At 46.6% G+C, this 13,440-nt stretch overlaps 1 protein-coding gene across 1 annotated transcript in view; it reads left to right on the top strand.

Annotated features, from left to right (window-relative positions):
- Positions 1-13,214, top strand: part of CDK5RAP2 (CDK5 regulatory subunit associated protein 2) — a 172,469-nt gene extending 159,255 nt beyond the window's left edge. The window contains exons 32-35 of the mRNA XM_011989520.1: positions 1,230-1,373; positions 7,472-7,598; positions 12,302-12,348; positions 12,797-13,214. Of these exons, the coding sequence (XP_011844910.1) occupies positions 1,230-1,373; positions 7,472-7,598; positions 12,302-12,348; positions 12,797-12,853 (375 nt within the window). The 3' untranslated portion in view covers positions 12,854-13,214. The remainder of the gene's footprint in view (positions 1-1,229; positions 1,374-7,471; positions 7,599-12,301; positions 12,349-12,796) is intronic.
- Positions 13,215-13,440: the final 226 nt, after the last annotated feature.

Here is a 13,440-nt window from a genome sequence, read left to right on the forward strand (position 1 = left end):
TTTTTTTAATGGAGTCTCATTCTGTTGCTCAGGCTAGAGTTCAGTGGTGTGATCTTGGCTCACTGCAGCCTCCTCCTCTTGGGTTCAAGTGATTCTCCTCCCTCAGCCTCTTTAGTAGCTGGGATTACAGGCCCCTGCCACCATGCCTGGCTAATTGTTGTATTTTTAGTACAGACCGGGTTTCACCATGCTGGCCAGGCTGGTCTTGAACTCCTGACTTAAGGTGATCCAACTGCCTCGGCCTCCCAAAGTGCTGGGATAAAGGTGTGAGCCACCGTGCCCAGCCCAGGTATTTTTATTTATAATGACTTTTTTGTTACTTTATTATCTAAAAAGGGTGTGTCTTTTCTCTCTTTTTTTTTTTTTGAGACAGGGTCTTGCTGTGTTGTCCAGGCTGGGGTATGTGGCATGATTGTGGCACACTGCAGCCTTGATCTCCTAAGCTTAAGCAATCCTCCCATCCCAGCTTCCTGAGTAGCCAGGACTACAGGTGTAGACTGCCACACCTAGCTAATTTTTTATTTTTTGTAGAGATGGGGGTCTCACTATGTTGCCTAGGGTGGTCTTGGATTTCTGGGCTTAAGCAATCCTCCCGCGTTGGCCTCCCAAAGTGTTAGGATTATAGGCATGAACCACTGTGCCTGACCTCATTCTATTTTTGTATTTATTTTATTACTTATAAAAACAAATGCTTTTTTCATTTCTTCTTCTTTTTTTGTATTTCCCCTTTTCTGAGTCACATAGATAATTTTCTTAAGCCCTTGATACCTCCCAGTTTGAGTTTGCTCTGCCAGCGGTATAAGGCCCTGATATCATATTCACTACAGCAGGGCCATTTAACAGGGACCAGTAAAGACAAAACCATGTATTGCTTGCTGTTGATGTCATTTTCTCTGGGCGGGTCTCTGTGGGCCGCCAAACCGTGAGAATGGCCCTCCCACAGACCCTGTACTTGGAGTAGTAACTGTAGTTAATGCTGGTGGTTATTAACCATGGTGGTTATTAATCATGGTTATTGATTGGGCTAAAATCACCCCTGAAATTCTCTCATAATCTACAATTCACCAGTCTTTAAGAACAATAAATTGGTGCTATGTGGTACCAGGCTTTCGCTCAGCATGTGAAACAGAAGCCCTACAGTCTGGAGATTTATGCTGCACGTTAAGGCTTGCTTGTCCAAAATCTTTTTCAAGACTGCACATAACAGCCTTCATATCCCCCCTGTGTAGGGTCCACACCCAGCACCACTGAGCAAGTTTGTGAGCAGCGTGAGCACAGCCAAGCTGACCCTGGAAGAGGCCTCCAGGCGGCTGAAACTTCTCTGGAGAGTCTCAGTCTCCGAAGATGGCCAGTGCCCCCTTCACTGTGAGCAGGTAGGTGGTGACACATGATTCAGAGGCTCAGTGATGCCCCTGGGGCCTGTGTCTCAGCTTCCTCCATGCCAAGCAGGGGCCCACAGCAGATGTGACCACCATTTGGGGTATGTGTCAGGGAGGAGATGGCCCTGTTTGCTATGGCTTCACCGTGTTCTTACTTGATCCATCCCACAGTCCTGTAGCCCTGACCCGTCTGAGCATATCTTTGTTGAGTAGAATCCTGTCTGCATTCTACACATGAGGAAACCAGGACTCAGGGAGCTGAAGCACTTAGTCAAGGGTAGAGCTTGTTTGAAAGCATAAATATTGGAACCCAGTGTTTATTCTTATAGGCTTTAAGTCCCAGTTTGTCCTCATAGACTAGCCCATTCTTTTCTATTCATCATCCCTTTTGGTTTAGGTGCCTTTCTCTGGCTCTTCTGATTCCTATCGACAGCTTTCATCATCATATTTGAGTGGACCTTGTTCAAAATCTGTTTTAACTACTTAGGAATGACAGGCTCCAAACCAGGAGTCAGGCAGAGTAGCAGCTGTCCTCTGATTTCTGTGTGTGGGATACATGTGGTGTCATGACAGGTGAATGCCCACTCTGGCTACTCAGAGAAACCTCCCTGGAAGAAGGGACATGCAGGTTAAGGAAGAGTTAGAACTCTCTGCTTGGTAGCGTGATAGATATTTCCCCCCTTTGTTTATCTGACCTGTCCGTTCTTGCCAAAGGCCAGCAGGAAGGCAAAAGGGAAATTTACATTTTTTTGTCATTATCTCATTTAGTTAAACCCCTTTTGACAGCTCTCAGGTCTCTCAAACATGACCAGGAAGTAGCTGGGGGGCAGCTCTCTCTGCTCTGAAGGTTCTAATGAGCCCGTCCTAAGATTTTCCTTTTGGGATCTTGGGGACAAAGTTTGGATACACTAAGCTCAGGAAAGTTAATAACTGTTCATTCCACAGAAAAATCTTTTTTTCCGCCCATGTTTAGCTGGTGGCAGTATCAGGTGGGAAACAGTGTATGAGGGAGGAAGGCTGAGACTCACTGGGGTCCAGTCCCACATTGGTCTTTCCCTTCTTCTAATCCACCAAGTCCTGTTCCGTCTTAGGCTTAGGTGACACAGATGGCCTGACTGCCTGGAGTGTCCCATGTCCTGCTTCTGGCTGGCTCCTTCTCACCTTTCAAATCTTAGCTTAAATATTACCTCAGAGTCAGAGAGGGCTCCCTGAGTCCTTCAACATAGAGTCCTCTTCTGTTTCATCGTAGCCTTTCAACCAGTTGTAATTGTATATTTGTTTAATGTCTGTCTTCCTCTATTTTCCTTCAGAGGACAGTGTCTATTTTATTTATAGTTTTTGAATGAACCAGTGATTTTTTTCTATACACCCAAAGTAGTACCTGCCTCATGATTTTAACATAAACATGTCTGAACTAAACAGTTGACACTTAATGCAATGTTTTTGTCCTTAGCACATTGTAGTAACTGTTAAATAGACAGAATACAGCTCATACACATATATAAAAAATATATTATATATACACACACACATACACAAATTATAGCCACATTGATTCTTCCCTACTTGCAAATCGTTCCAAGAGGGGTTGGTGCTCCTGAGTACATCTTTCCTTCCAAAGGTTTCTCGAGTAATTGATTATGCTCACTTTGATGTTATGGAATTGTGGTGCCAGAAAAAGGACCTTTGAGATGCTCCAGTGTGGTTGCTGGGGTACAGACCCCCTATGTGGTGTTAAATTGCCTCTAGCCACTTTTCTGTCACTGCTGTGTTTCATACCATGCCTTTGCTTGGTGTGAAATGTGTGTAATGCTGATTTCCATTTCCAAGTTTTCACCAGCAACCCGGGGGCTTTTGAACTACCTGGTTTTCTCTTGAGTGTTATTAATTGCCTTTTACATTTAGTATACCATCCCCTGCAGTCTGGACTGCTCTGGAAAGTGTGTGTCATGTGCATCAGTTGTGTGGAGGGATACAAATGTACACACATACTTGTTTATAATAATTTTTTTAAATGGAGGATAAACAGTAACAAACCAGGCTACATATAGTAGTGGGAGGGGAGAGATTAGAGTAACAGATAGAAGGTAGATTTCTCTGAATAGACCGTTTTGTAGATTTGACTTTGCAACTATATAAATGCATTACATAATTATAAAAAAATCAAAATGAGAAAACAATTTCTAAAAATTCTTGGCAAGATGAAACAAACCTTACTGTACATGGCAACGTAGGCATAACAACACAAAAAGGAAGCGTTTCAATGACTAACGCATAGTACTTTGACCACAGATTTCTAGTAGAAATATTCTAAGGGCAAGAAGAAAATTTAAACTCCTGTTAATGGTTATATTGTTAGTAATAATATTGATATTGATATTCTGAATTATTATGTTTCTATTATAAGATAAAACAAATAACTGTTAATTTTATTGGGAACTGATTTTTTACTGTAAGGAAAAAGAGATATGAAATCAAAGAAATAACCCTGTAATCCTAAATTTAAATAGCACATATCATTATGAACTTGTGATGTATTATCATCCATTAAAAGAATTTTATGAACTTTCTCAGCATACAAGGCTCCAGAAACAATGTCTGTTCTACCACCAGTGAGCGCCCTTGATGCCCAAATTATGGTTTCTAGATACCTTTGCCCACTAAAGGGAACTAGGGTTCCTTGGAGAAATGGCTTGCTGCTAGGTCTGGGGCAGGAGATATATAGTATGAGCCTAGAACATATTTCATCCTAGTAAGAAAGGATCCAGCATGGGGAAAGAGGGAGAGAACCCCATGGATTTACAGTGGTTCCCATAAGTGTGGGCCCTGGACCTGCAGCATCTGCATCACCTGGAAACTTGTCAAAAATTCACCTTCTCAGGCCTCACACCAAACCTACTGAATCAGTAACTCTGAGAGTGCGCCCCAGCAGTCTGATTTTATAGCCCTCTAGATAGGTTTGAGAACCACTGGATTTAAAGAAACTCAAGAGATAATCAAATGCAAAACATGGATCTTGTTTGCATCCTGAATTGAACCAATTGTTTAGAAAAAGAAAATTATGAAGCAATCAGGGAAATGTGTTCACTGACTGGATGTGGTGATACTAAGGAATTACTGCCTTTTTTTAAAGGTGTCATAATGATACCGTGTTGGGTTTTTTTTTTGTTGTTTTTTTTTTAAACAATCTTTTTGTGGCCGGGGTGGTGGCTCATGCCTGTAATCCCAGCACTTTCAGAGGCCAAGATGGGAGGATCACCTGAGGCCAGAAGTTCTAGAGCAGCCTGAGCAACATAGTAAGATGCTGTTTAAAACAAACAAACAAACAAACAAAAAACAAATCTTCTAGAGAGATATAGTAAAATACTTTATAGATGATACGATTGGCTTCTAGGGTTGGTTCCAGAATCGTCTTGGGGAGAGGATGGACAGGAATGTAGTAGAGATAAGTATGGCCATGAATTGATCATTGCTGAAGCTGGATGGGCACTTGGGCAATCATTATTCACTTCTTTCTGCTTTTGTAAATGTTTGAAATTTTTTCACCATAAAAAGAAAACAAGCAAAAATTTCTGTCCCCGAAGTCCGGCGGAACACTGACGAGGAAGCCTGAGGCCTCCGGGGAGGGAGTGGCTTCAGCGCTGCAGCTCTGTGGCCCTCGGGAAGGGTGCTCTGGTGACCTCCTGCAGCACCGGGCATGCTGCTCACACCCAGCGTCTCATCTGATTCCTTGCAGAAAGCTTGAGGGAGTTAGCTGTGATTCTTCCCTTTTTCCAGAGGTAGGAATGGAAACTCCCAAGAGGTTAAGTGACTTGCTTCAGCATCTTATAGTTGGGAGTGGTGGAGTTGTACTTTGAGCCCCTGCTGTTGCTACCATGGAATATTCATCCTATAAAAATGAATATTTGAATCCAGGGGAACAACAGACATGTAAACAATTAAAATTCCCTGTTTTAAGTACTGGATAGAATATATACAGGGTGTTAGGAGAGCACCAGTGAAAATTAACCCACCATGAGTGGGTAAATGGTGTCACAGCACCTACTCTGCACCAGACACTGGTGGTTAGAGGGAGGAAATGAGCATGTAGTCAGTACAGGAAGCAAACAAGTAAAGGACCAGTTACTCCAGTGTGCCTTGGGCGGTGATGGGGAGACACTGAGCCCCGGCACACCCAGAGGAGCAGTAGCCAGCCTAAAAGAAGTACCAGGTCAACCTCCTGGAAGAGGCGAAACCTGAGCTGACTTTAGAACAAGGAATGGGTCAACCACGTCGAGTTTGAAATGATCCTTCCCGCTGTCTTCCATTATCTCATTTGAGTCTCACTCTACTGCAATGTGATAGCTGGATCGGGGATGATTATTCCAATTTTACAGATGTGGGACTAAGGCGTTGACTGTAGAGAGACGTTGTCCTGGAATGTGTGGCCTCTGGAGCCATGACCAGAAAATCTTTGTGGGCTCTTAGCCCCAAGGAGAAGAATCAAAGCAAACCTAATGTTTAAAATTAGGATCCGTTTGGGAAGAACTGTCGAAGTCCTTGTACCTGACATGACTGGTTAATCTTAAAAGTAGGTTAAGTCAGGGAATCAAAAAATGATACGTACCTTAAACATTTTAGTTTAACTTAAAACAGATAAATGTACATTCATTTGCTATTCTTTTGATGTAGGGCCAGGGCCTTTTCTTTTGAATATGGGTCTGCTGATTGGAGTTTCACATCTTCTTTCTTTCATAAACTGCATCCATAATGTATGTCTGTCACTTCCAATTTCTGTTTCTTTAAGATGAAGAGAAAACTTAGACACTTGCAAAGCAATTTGAATATAGAATTCTTCTAGACTGTGTTCCTCCCACATCTTTTATAGTTGTCTCACCCACACCTAATTTGCCAGAAATGTGTTTTTTAGTGACTTGCTTTTATCAAGTCTTTCCTGAAGCATATGTTAGTTTTCATACAACCAGTTCGCTCTTTTAATACACACATTTCATGGGCTTACTTAATATTTAATTAAATTATGCAATTTGATTACAAGTACAGCTACCATAAACAAGTTTGGGAACAAACTAAAGTGACTCTTCATGAGCTGACAACTCACCATCTCTCCTGTTGGAAGCAGAAGTGTTTCGACGTAGCAGAGAGCGGCCTGTGCCAGGGTGCTTTCCTGACAGAAAGGGAGTGTCCTTCCTCCTGTGAGCTGGTTTGGTGGAGACCGGCTGAGAGGGCTCCACCGTGCGTATATTTCACCTCGGAGCACTGGGGACTCTGGTTTTGCCACCCATCCAGAGTTTACTCTGAAAAACCAGAAGAGTTTCTTCTAGTGGAGCATACTTTCCTCATAATACTTTTATATGATATTTTGAAGATTTAAACATTAAAAAAATTTTTAAGTCAGCATTATGTATAGTTTTTGAAAAAAAAAAACACTCAATTTGAAATCATATCTCATGGAGAGAATTGCTGTTAACATTTTGATGACATCTCAATATACACATCTATGAATGTGGGCGTTTATGTTCAGTTTTGTGGAACAGGAATGCCTTGTATACAGGGCGTTTTGTTCTGGGCTCTTTTGTCACTAACTGTGATCATTTTTTGATATCAATGTATAGAGCTCTACAACATTGTTTTTAATAGTTGTAAAACTATTGTATTATATGTAAGTACCATAATTTATCCAGATCTGTACTGAAATGAAGTTATTTTTTCCTACCATGAACAATGCTGAGACGAACATCCTTGTACATAGGCATCTTCTTGTGCTTATGTTATTCCTTGGGGGAAATGCCAACGTGTAGAATTGCTGGGGCAAAAAGTTAAGCGCATCTCAGTTTGGCAGATCTTGCCAGGGCGTTCTCGCTGGGCCATGCCATCCCGCACTTCCACCAGAGGCCACGAGGTGCTTTCCCTTTACCCTCAATGGATTTTGTCCGATTTTGCCTTTTCCCGGTTGTCAGGAAAAGGCTTCTAGTTTCCATTCAAATATTTTTGCTAGTGAGGTTGAGCATCCTTTTATATGGCTTTGTAATTTTTCCTATGTAACATGACGTTTTATGTTCTTTGTTCATTTTTCTAATTTCTCTTCTCTTTAGATTGGAGAAATGAAGGCAGAGGTCACCAAACTACATAAAAAATTGTTTGAACAAGAAAAGAAGTTGCAAAACACCATGAAGCTTTTGCAGCTGAGCAAGCGCCAGGAAAAAGTCATCTTTGATCAGTGTGAGTGAGTGTGCGGGTGGCCGCTGTGCCTGACCACTTCCTGCCTCCAAGGGCTCCCAGTGCTGCGCTGGATTACCCACTTTGGAGCCCAGATTGTAATCATGCCTCCTATCTGTGGGCTTCTTTTCATCCTCCATCCTTTCTGACTCACATAGACAAATGTATTCACTTAACACACCTTTGTAGAGCAGCCCCTTGGTGTCAGGGACTGTCATCTCACTGGGAGACAGTCGTGTGGCATGTCAGTGATGGGAACATGCAGAGCACTGGGGTGGGAGTTGGGTGGGCGTCACTCCGTCCTGGGGAGGTGGGCATCTTAGACAAAGTAACCCCTGCGCTGAGTGTGAAATGAGAGTAGGTGTTGTCACATGGAGCGGGGGGTGGCAGTCCCACAGGGAAGAGCATGGACAGAGGCACAAAGGCAGGAAATAAGGTTTCGTATGTGAGAAACCAAAACCAGTTCCTGTGGGGTAAAGGCTGCAGTGAATTGAGGCAGGAGGGATTGGGAGTCAGGGAGTACTTCATGAAAGACTGAAGGTGGCAGGCTCAGGGCAGAGGATTGGCCTGTCAAATCTGTGTGCAAGAATGGCTCGCTGGTGGCTGCTCCACCAGTGAGGCAGAGGCCGACTCATTAGTCAGACAGGAAAGGTGGCTACGATGCTGGGGATCCAGAGGAGGGCATGGATTTGAGAAATTCTTCTCAAGGCAGATGCCAAGACTCAGGGTTGGCGAGGTGAAGTAACTTTTTTAAGGTCAGTCCCAGTTCTGATCTAGCCACTTTGGAGATTGTGTGGGAGCAGCTCTGTTTCCTGGTTTAAACCCTCAGCACTCCTTCCTGCTGCATTTAGAGGAGCAGGCGGTAGCTGAGTTTTCATTAGTGCCTGTTGGCAACATGGCCCTGGCCGAGCCTGTGCTGTCTGTGTGTCAATTTCCCTGTCTTAGGAGAACTGCTGACTGCAGCACTTTCTCTCTGGATGTGCCAGCCTGCCTTGTGCGGCTCTTCTATCAAAGTCCAACGTTTCTGGGGCATTTCTGAGAAGCACAGCACAGAGATTATTGCCAAGTAGGAGTTCTCCTTAGCCACCCCTGGGAACCTTCTGAAAATAGACTCTGTGAGACTGGCAGTGTTTGAACTGCAAAAGAGAGGGGCTCAGCCACTGAGCGGGCACTGAGTTCCTGTTCTTTGCCCCTTACACCAGGCCCTGGGGACAGAGATGAATGAGACAGTCTTTGCCAGTGAGGGTTCCAGGCTTAATGAGGGAGACACACAGCTTAGCTGCAGGACAATGTACTGAGTGCATCCTGGGAGGCCTGAGAGGTGGTTCAAGACTGACTGGGTCTTGAGGAATGACTAGGAGTTCGTCAGACGGTGAAGGGGCAGGAATAGGATTCTGGCAGATGGCCCTGTGGCCTTGCTGCTGTGCTCCCAGGGGTGAGAGAGAACTGAGCACTCAGGGACATGCTTAGGACGTGCAAAGGATTTTCCTGTGAGAGATGAGTGAGAGGGAGAAGCAGGAAACATGTTGCAAGGAGCCTTGTGGACAGGACTCCAGGACGAGCAGCAGGGACCCGCGGGGTCCATGTGTGTGTTACAAGATCCCATGACTGAGCTTGGAGGGGCCAGGAGGCCGGGAAGACCTCTTTGGTGGCTGCAACAGACCCCCAGGTGGGCAGTGGGTCCAGACTGTGGGGGAGGGGATGGTTTTGAAAGATTGTAAGGAGGTCAGCCTGGCAGAGTGGTGGATGTCTGTGGGGTTCTGGTTGAGGGTTTTGTGTCACTCGTAGAGAAAACGAGCACAGAGGGGAACCTGGAGAGAGACAGGGGCAGCTGTGGTCATGTTAAGGCATCTGTGGAATATTTGGGTTAGACTCTTGGAGCAGCGGGCGGGGGGAAGCGATGCTCTGCACAGGTCTAGGAAAAGTCAGAACTCTGCACTGGCATCTCTCCTCCTCAGCAGCCTGTGACCTGAACAGTCACAGGGCAGGTAGCTAACCCTATTGACAGGTGAGGAAATTGCAGAAGTAGGTTTGGATGGGTTGTGTGCTGTGGTCGGTCAAAAGGACAGAACTAGAACCCAGGTCCCCTGTGTCCTAGGTCAGAGATCATGGAATTATTGATTGAGCACAGTTCAGATCTCCACTCTCTTATGTGACCTGCATTAGACTAAAACCCTAAGCGTTAGATTCCTCATCTCTAACTGGAGACATGAATTCCAAAGAACTCAGACTAACTAGTGGGGCCGGGTTCAATAGCAACTTTATAAAAAGTACCCCAGTTTTCTCATCTGTAAAATAAGGATGATAACGCTACCTAAACTGTATTGTACTTAGCACAGTCTCGGGGGCAGAGGAGATGCTCAGCCAGTCCCTCCTCTTTCTTTCCATTAGGCCAGACCAATTCCTATGCATGGAGGTGGCAAATCATTCATAGTAAGAAGAGCTGCAAATGTCTCATAGCACTTCCCCTCCTGAGCTGGTGTTGCCTGTCTCCATATCTCCTAGGCCTGGCACAGAGCAGGCTCCACCAGAGCAGGGTGAGGGGCTTGCCCCAGGCAGCATAGCTGGTGGCTGGCCCGGGCCTGTAGCTCCTCCTGTGCCAGGCTCTGCAGCTCATCCCAAGGAGCCAGGTCCTGGGAAATTCTCCAAGCCCCGCGGACTTCACAGACCTGCTCTGTGAAGGGGACTAGGTGAAAGTTGGCATAGCACCTCCTCTTCCTCCATCCCCTCATGGTGATGGGGAAGGGCAAATGCCAGGGCTGACTGCTACCTGGTCAAACTGACACCTTACCTTCTCAGAGTCTACAGGGGAAAGTAAGGAAAGGGCATCCCAGTGGGACCCTAAGAGTCCTGATGCCCTGGGGCCTCTCACTGGCCATGTGACCTGGAACCAGGTGCCTCAGTTCCAAGCCTCAGGTCCTCATTTGCAAAGCGAGGACAATAGTTCTGCCCCATAGGGTGGGGGAGTATTCAGTGAGGCCACAGTTGGAACCACCTGTCACCAGGTCAACACTGTTCAGCTCAGGTCGGTACCTTCTTCCCAGCACTCTGTTGAGGTGGGAAGAACCGTGGACTGAGTTGGGTAGACCCTCGTGTGAGTCCCATCTCTGTGCTGGGGCCAGTCTAGATTTGGGACGAGTCCTTTGTTGCTGTGTTCCTCGGTCTTCTCCTTGCAGCAGGGATTTCTGTGCTTTGGAATGCGGCAGTGCTGTTGAGGTGCAGGGGTCCTCTCAAAGCTTGAGCCAGGTGATCCTTAGTTCTTCTGCCAGGAGCTCTGTTCTCTAGGGACATGGAGTGCTCTTTCACACTCATCTTTAACCTCCACAGCTGTGATACTTCATCTTTTCTGGGTCTCAGGCCCCTTGGTGAATCTGGAGAAAGCTGTGGTCTCTCTGTGGAAAAATGCAGACATCCAGATACATGCCCTCATTTGCACACAGTGTCGGAGGATTTAGGACTAACCCCCCAAACATATCCAGCGCCCCATGTCAAGAACTTCGCCCTGCAGCAGGAGGTCAGGTTGGGAGTAGAGGGGCAGTGGCCACCTCTGAAAGTCGTTTTGCTTGGCTAAAAACAAAGTCCACACCAGTGTCACAGATTGCAAATAAACTCCATTACCTCCAGATGGAAATTTTCGTGTGGTAAGAAATCGATATTTTCTCAAGGCCACCACGCAACACCTATTCTGAAGAAGCCACTGGGGAGCTGGGCTGTGTGTGCTGGGCGTTGAGTCTGTTACAGCCTCTGGCACTGTTGGCTAAAGGTGCGGCTCCAGAAGCCTTTGGGGTTTCCAGCATGGGGAGTAAGCTGATCTCCTTACCCTCACCGAGCCCTGTTGAGAACAGATTCCCTGTCAGGCTCAACTCTGATCAAGAGGGGCATTCTTGCCACTGCTGGAGTTTGTGTTGGACAAGAAAAAGTCTGAAGGAAGAGCCACCTTTCCAGTTGCACCTGAAAGCCAGGGCTCGCCCGCCCCTCCTGGGAATTTGGATACACAGGGCATCTGTCTAGTACGGTGCTCCGGGCGTCAGCGTCGGCAGGGACCTCTGAAACCATCCCACCCAACCAACTCCTGTCCAGGCAGAATGTGACTTGCCTGGGGAACCAGGCTGGGCTATTCCACCAGCTGAAGGGCAGGCAGAGGAGAAGCAGCATGCCTGCGGCATTTTCTTCCAGGCTATTTGGAGCTGGCTCTAAGAGCTGCTGGGTAAAAACCTGGATTTGTAGAACTTAGACCCTCCTATGTGGGTCTGCCTGATCAGGGCACAGTCCCTTCCCACAGCTGCTTCCCACAGGGCCTAGGAAACTCAAGAGTGCTGGGCAGGCCCAGGCCTCTACCCTCCCAGCGCCATTGCCCTCCCTGGCCCACAGAGGTGAGCCTGAGGGATACCTGGACAGCCGGGTGACCGTGCTGAGCTGTGGTGTCTTCTGTGAACCGGCATAGCATGCTCTAGTCTCTGCATCGCTGTCAGGTGGTGGCTTAGCGGGGCCTCAAAGAGGTGTTGTTGATGCATTATTTGGCTCTGGGGTGTGTGATGGGTCAGGTGGGTCCTTGGTACCTCCCTCTGGTCTGGATGCTTCAGACCTCATGTTGTCCACGTGTCTGAGCCCTTTGGGGTGGGGCTTATCCTCCCTGCACTTGGCTTTCACACGGCTCTCCTGGACATGTATGCCCCTAATCATTGCATTCTTTGCTCTCTCCTCAGTGGTCGTAACCCACAAAATCCTTCGGAAGGCCAGAGGAAACCTGGAGGTATGCCCTTTGAGTCTTCACTGTAGGCCAGTGGAAGGTTGGGAGGGGTGCAGGGCCAGAAAGGACCTCTTGAAAAATGAAGGTGCAGGGGGAACCAGGGGACATGTCCTCCTCAGAGAGTTGTGTATTTCTGCCAGCAGTGCATGAAAAGTTGTGTTTTATCATGCCCTGTCACCAGTGGGGGTTCTAAGTTTTAAATTTGTATGCTATTTTTACCAGTAAGAAATTCAGCAAACAATGCTTGGTACATAGTAGGCATTTGATGAATATTTCTTGAATGAATGCAGTATGATCTCATCGTCATTTTATTCGGTAAATATTTACTGACTAAACTATGTCTTTGAAAGCACTTTGAGAATAACAGTCTTGCGTTCACCTCTGTCAGGGGTCTTACTTCAGAAACCTCCACTGGACTTAAAATTCTCCTTTTTTTTCTTCCTTTTCCTAGCTTAGGCCCGGGGGAGCCCATCCAGGAACATGCAGTCCCAGCAGACCAGGCTCCTGAGAAGAACTTGCAGCCAATAAAGCTTGTGCTTCCCCACTGAGCTCACGCTGTCTCTTTGTTCCAAGTGTGGTTCCTATTTATTGAGGAAGAAAGAGCTGTCTGGCCAAAGGAAATCTTTTTTTTTCCCTTCATGTTTTCTCTCTGAAAGTTGGCTTGAGAGTTGTTGTCAGAAAGGTGCGGGTGCTCCACAAACGGGTGGTAAAAAGGCCTCGAGCTCTTGGATGTCGCATTTCACATCTGGGGCAGGCACCGGAACTGAGGCTGTGCGCCTTGGTGGGCTTCACGTCTTCCCCTGGATTTGCTTAGTACTCAGCCAGTGCCGCAGTTTGAAGATTCTCATTAAATGATTCATTTCATTTCACCTTGACGATTCTGTTGTTTTGTGTGGAGCCTCAAAGCCCAGGTCCCAAAATCCCAAGTGGGACAGGCCAGGGTTCCACGAGTCGCGTGGCTCACTGCTGAGCTCGCTCAGGTGTCCAGAGAAGAGCACCTCCGTGCAGCGTGGCTGTGGGCACTGGTGTGTGCTCAGCATCTCACAGTCTGCTGGACAGCAGCCCTTGCAGTGGTGCCATTCCCGATTTAGCAAA

Source organism: Mandrillus leucophaeus, unplaced genomic scaffold (genome assembly GCF_000951045.1).
Source record: "Mandrillus leucophaeus isolate KB7577 unplaced genomic scaffold, Mleu.le_1.0 Scaffold354, whole genome shotgun sequence".
Classification (NCBI taxonomy): domain Eukaryota; kingdom Metazoa; phylum Chordata; class Mammalia; order Primates; family Cercopithecidae; genus Mandrillus; species Mandrillus leucophaeus.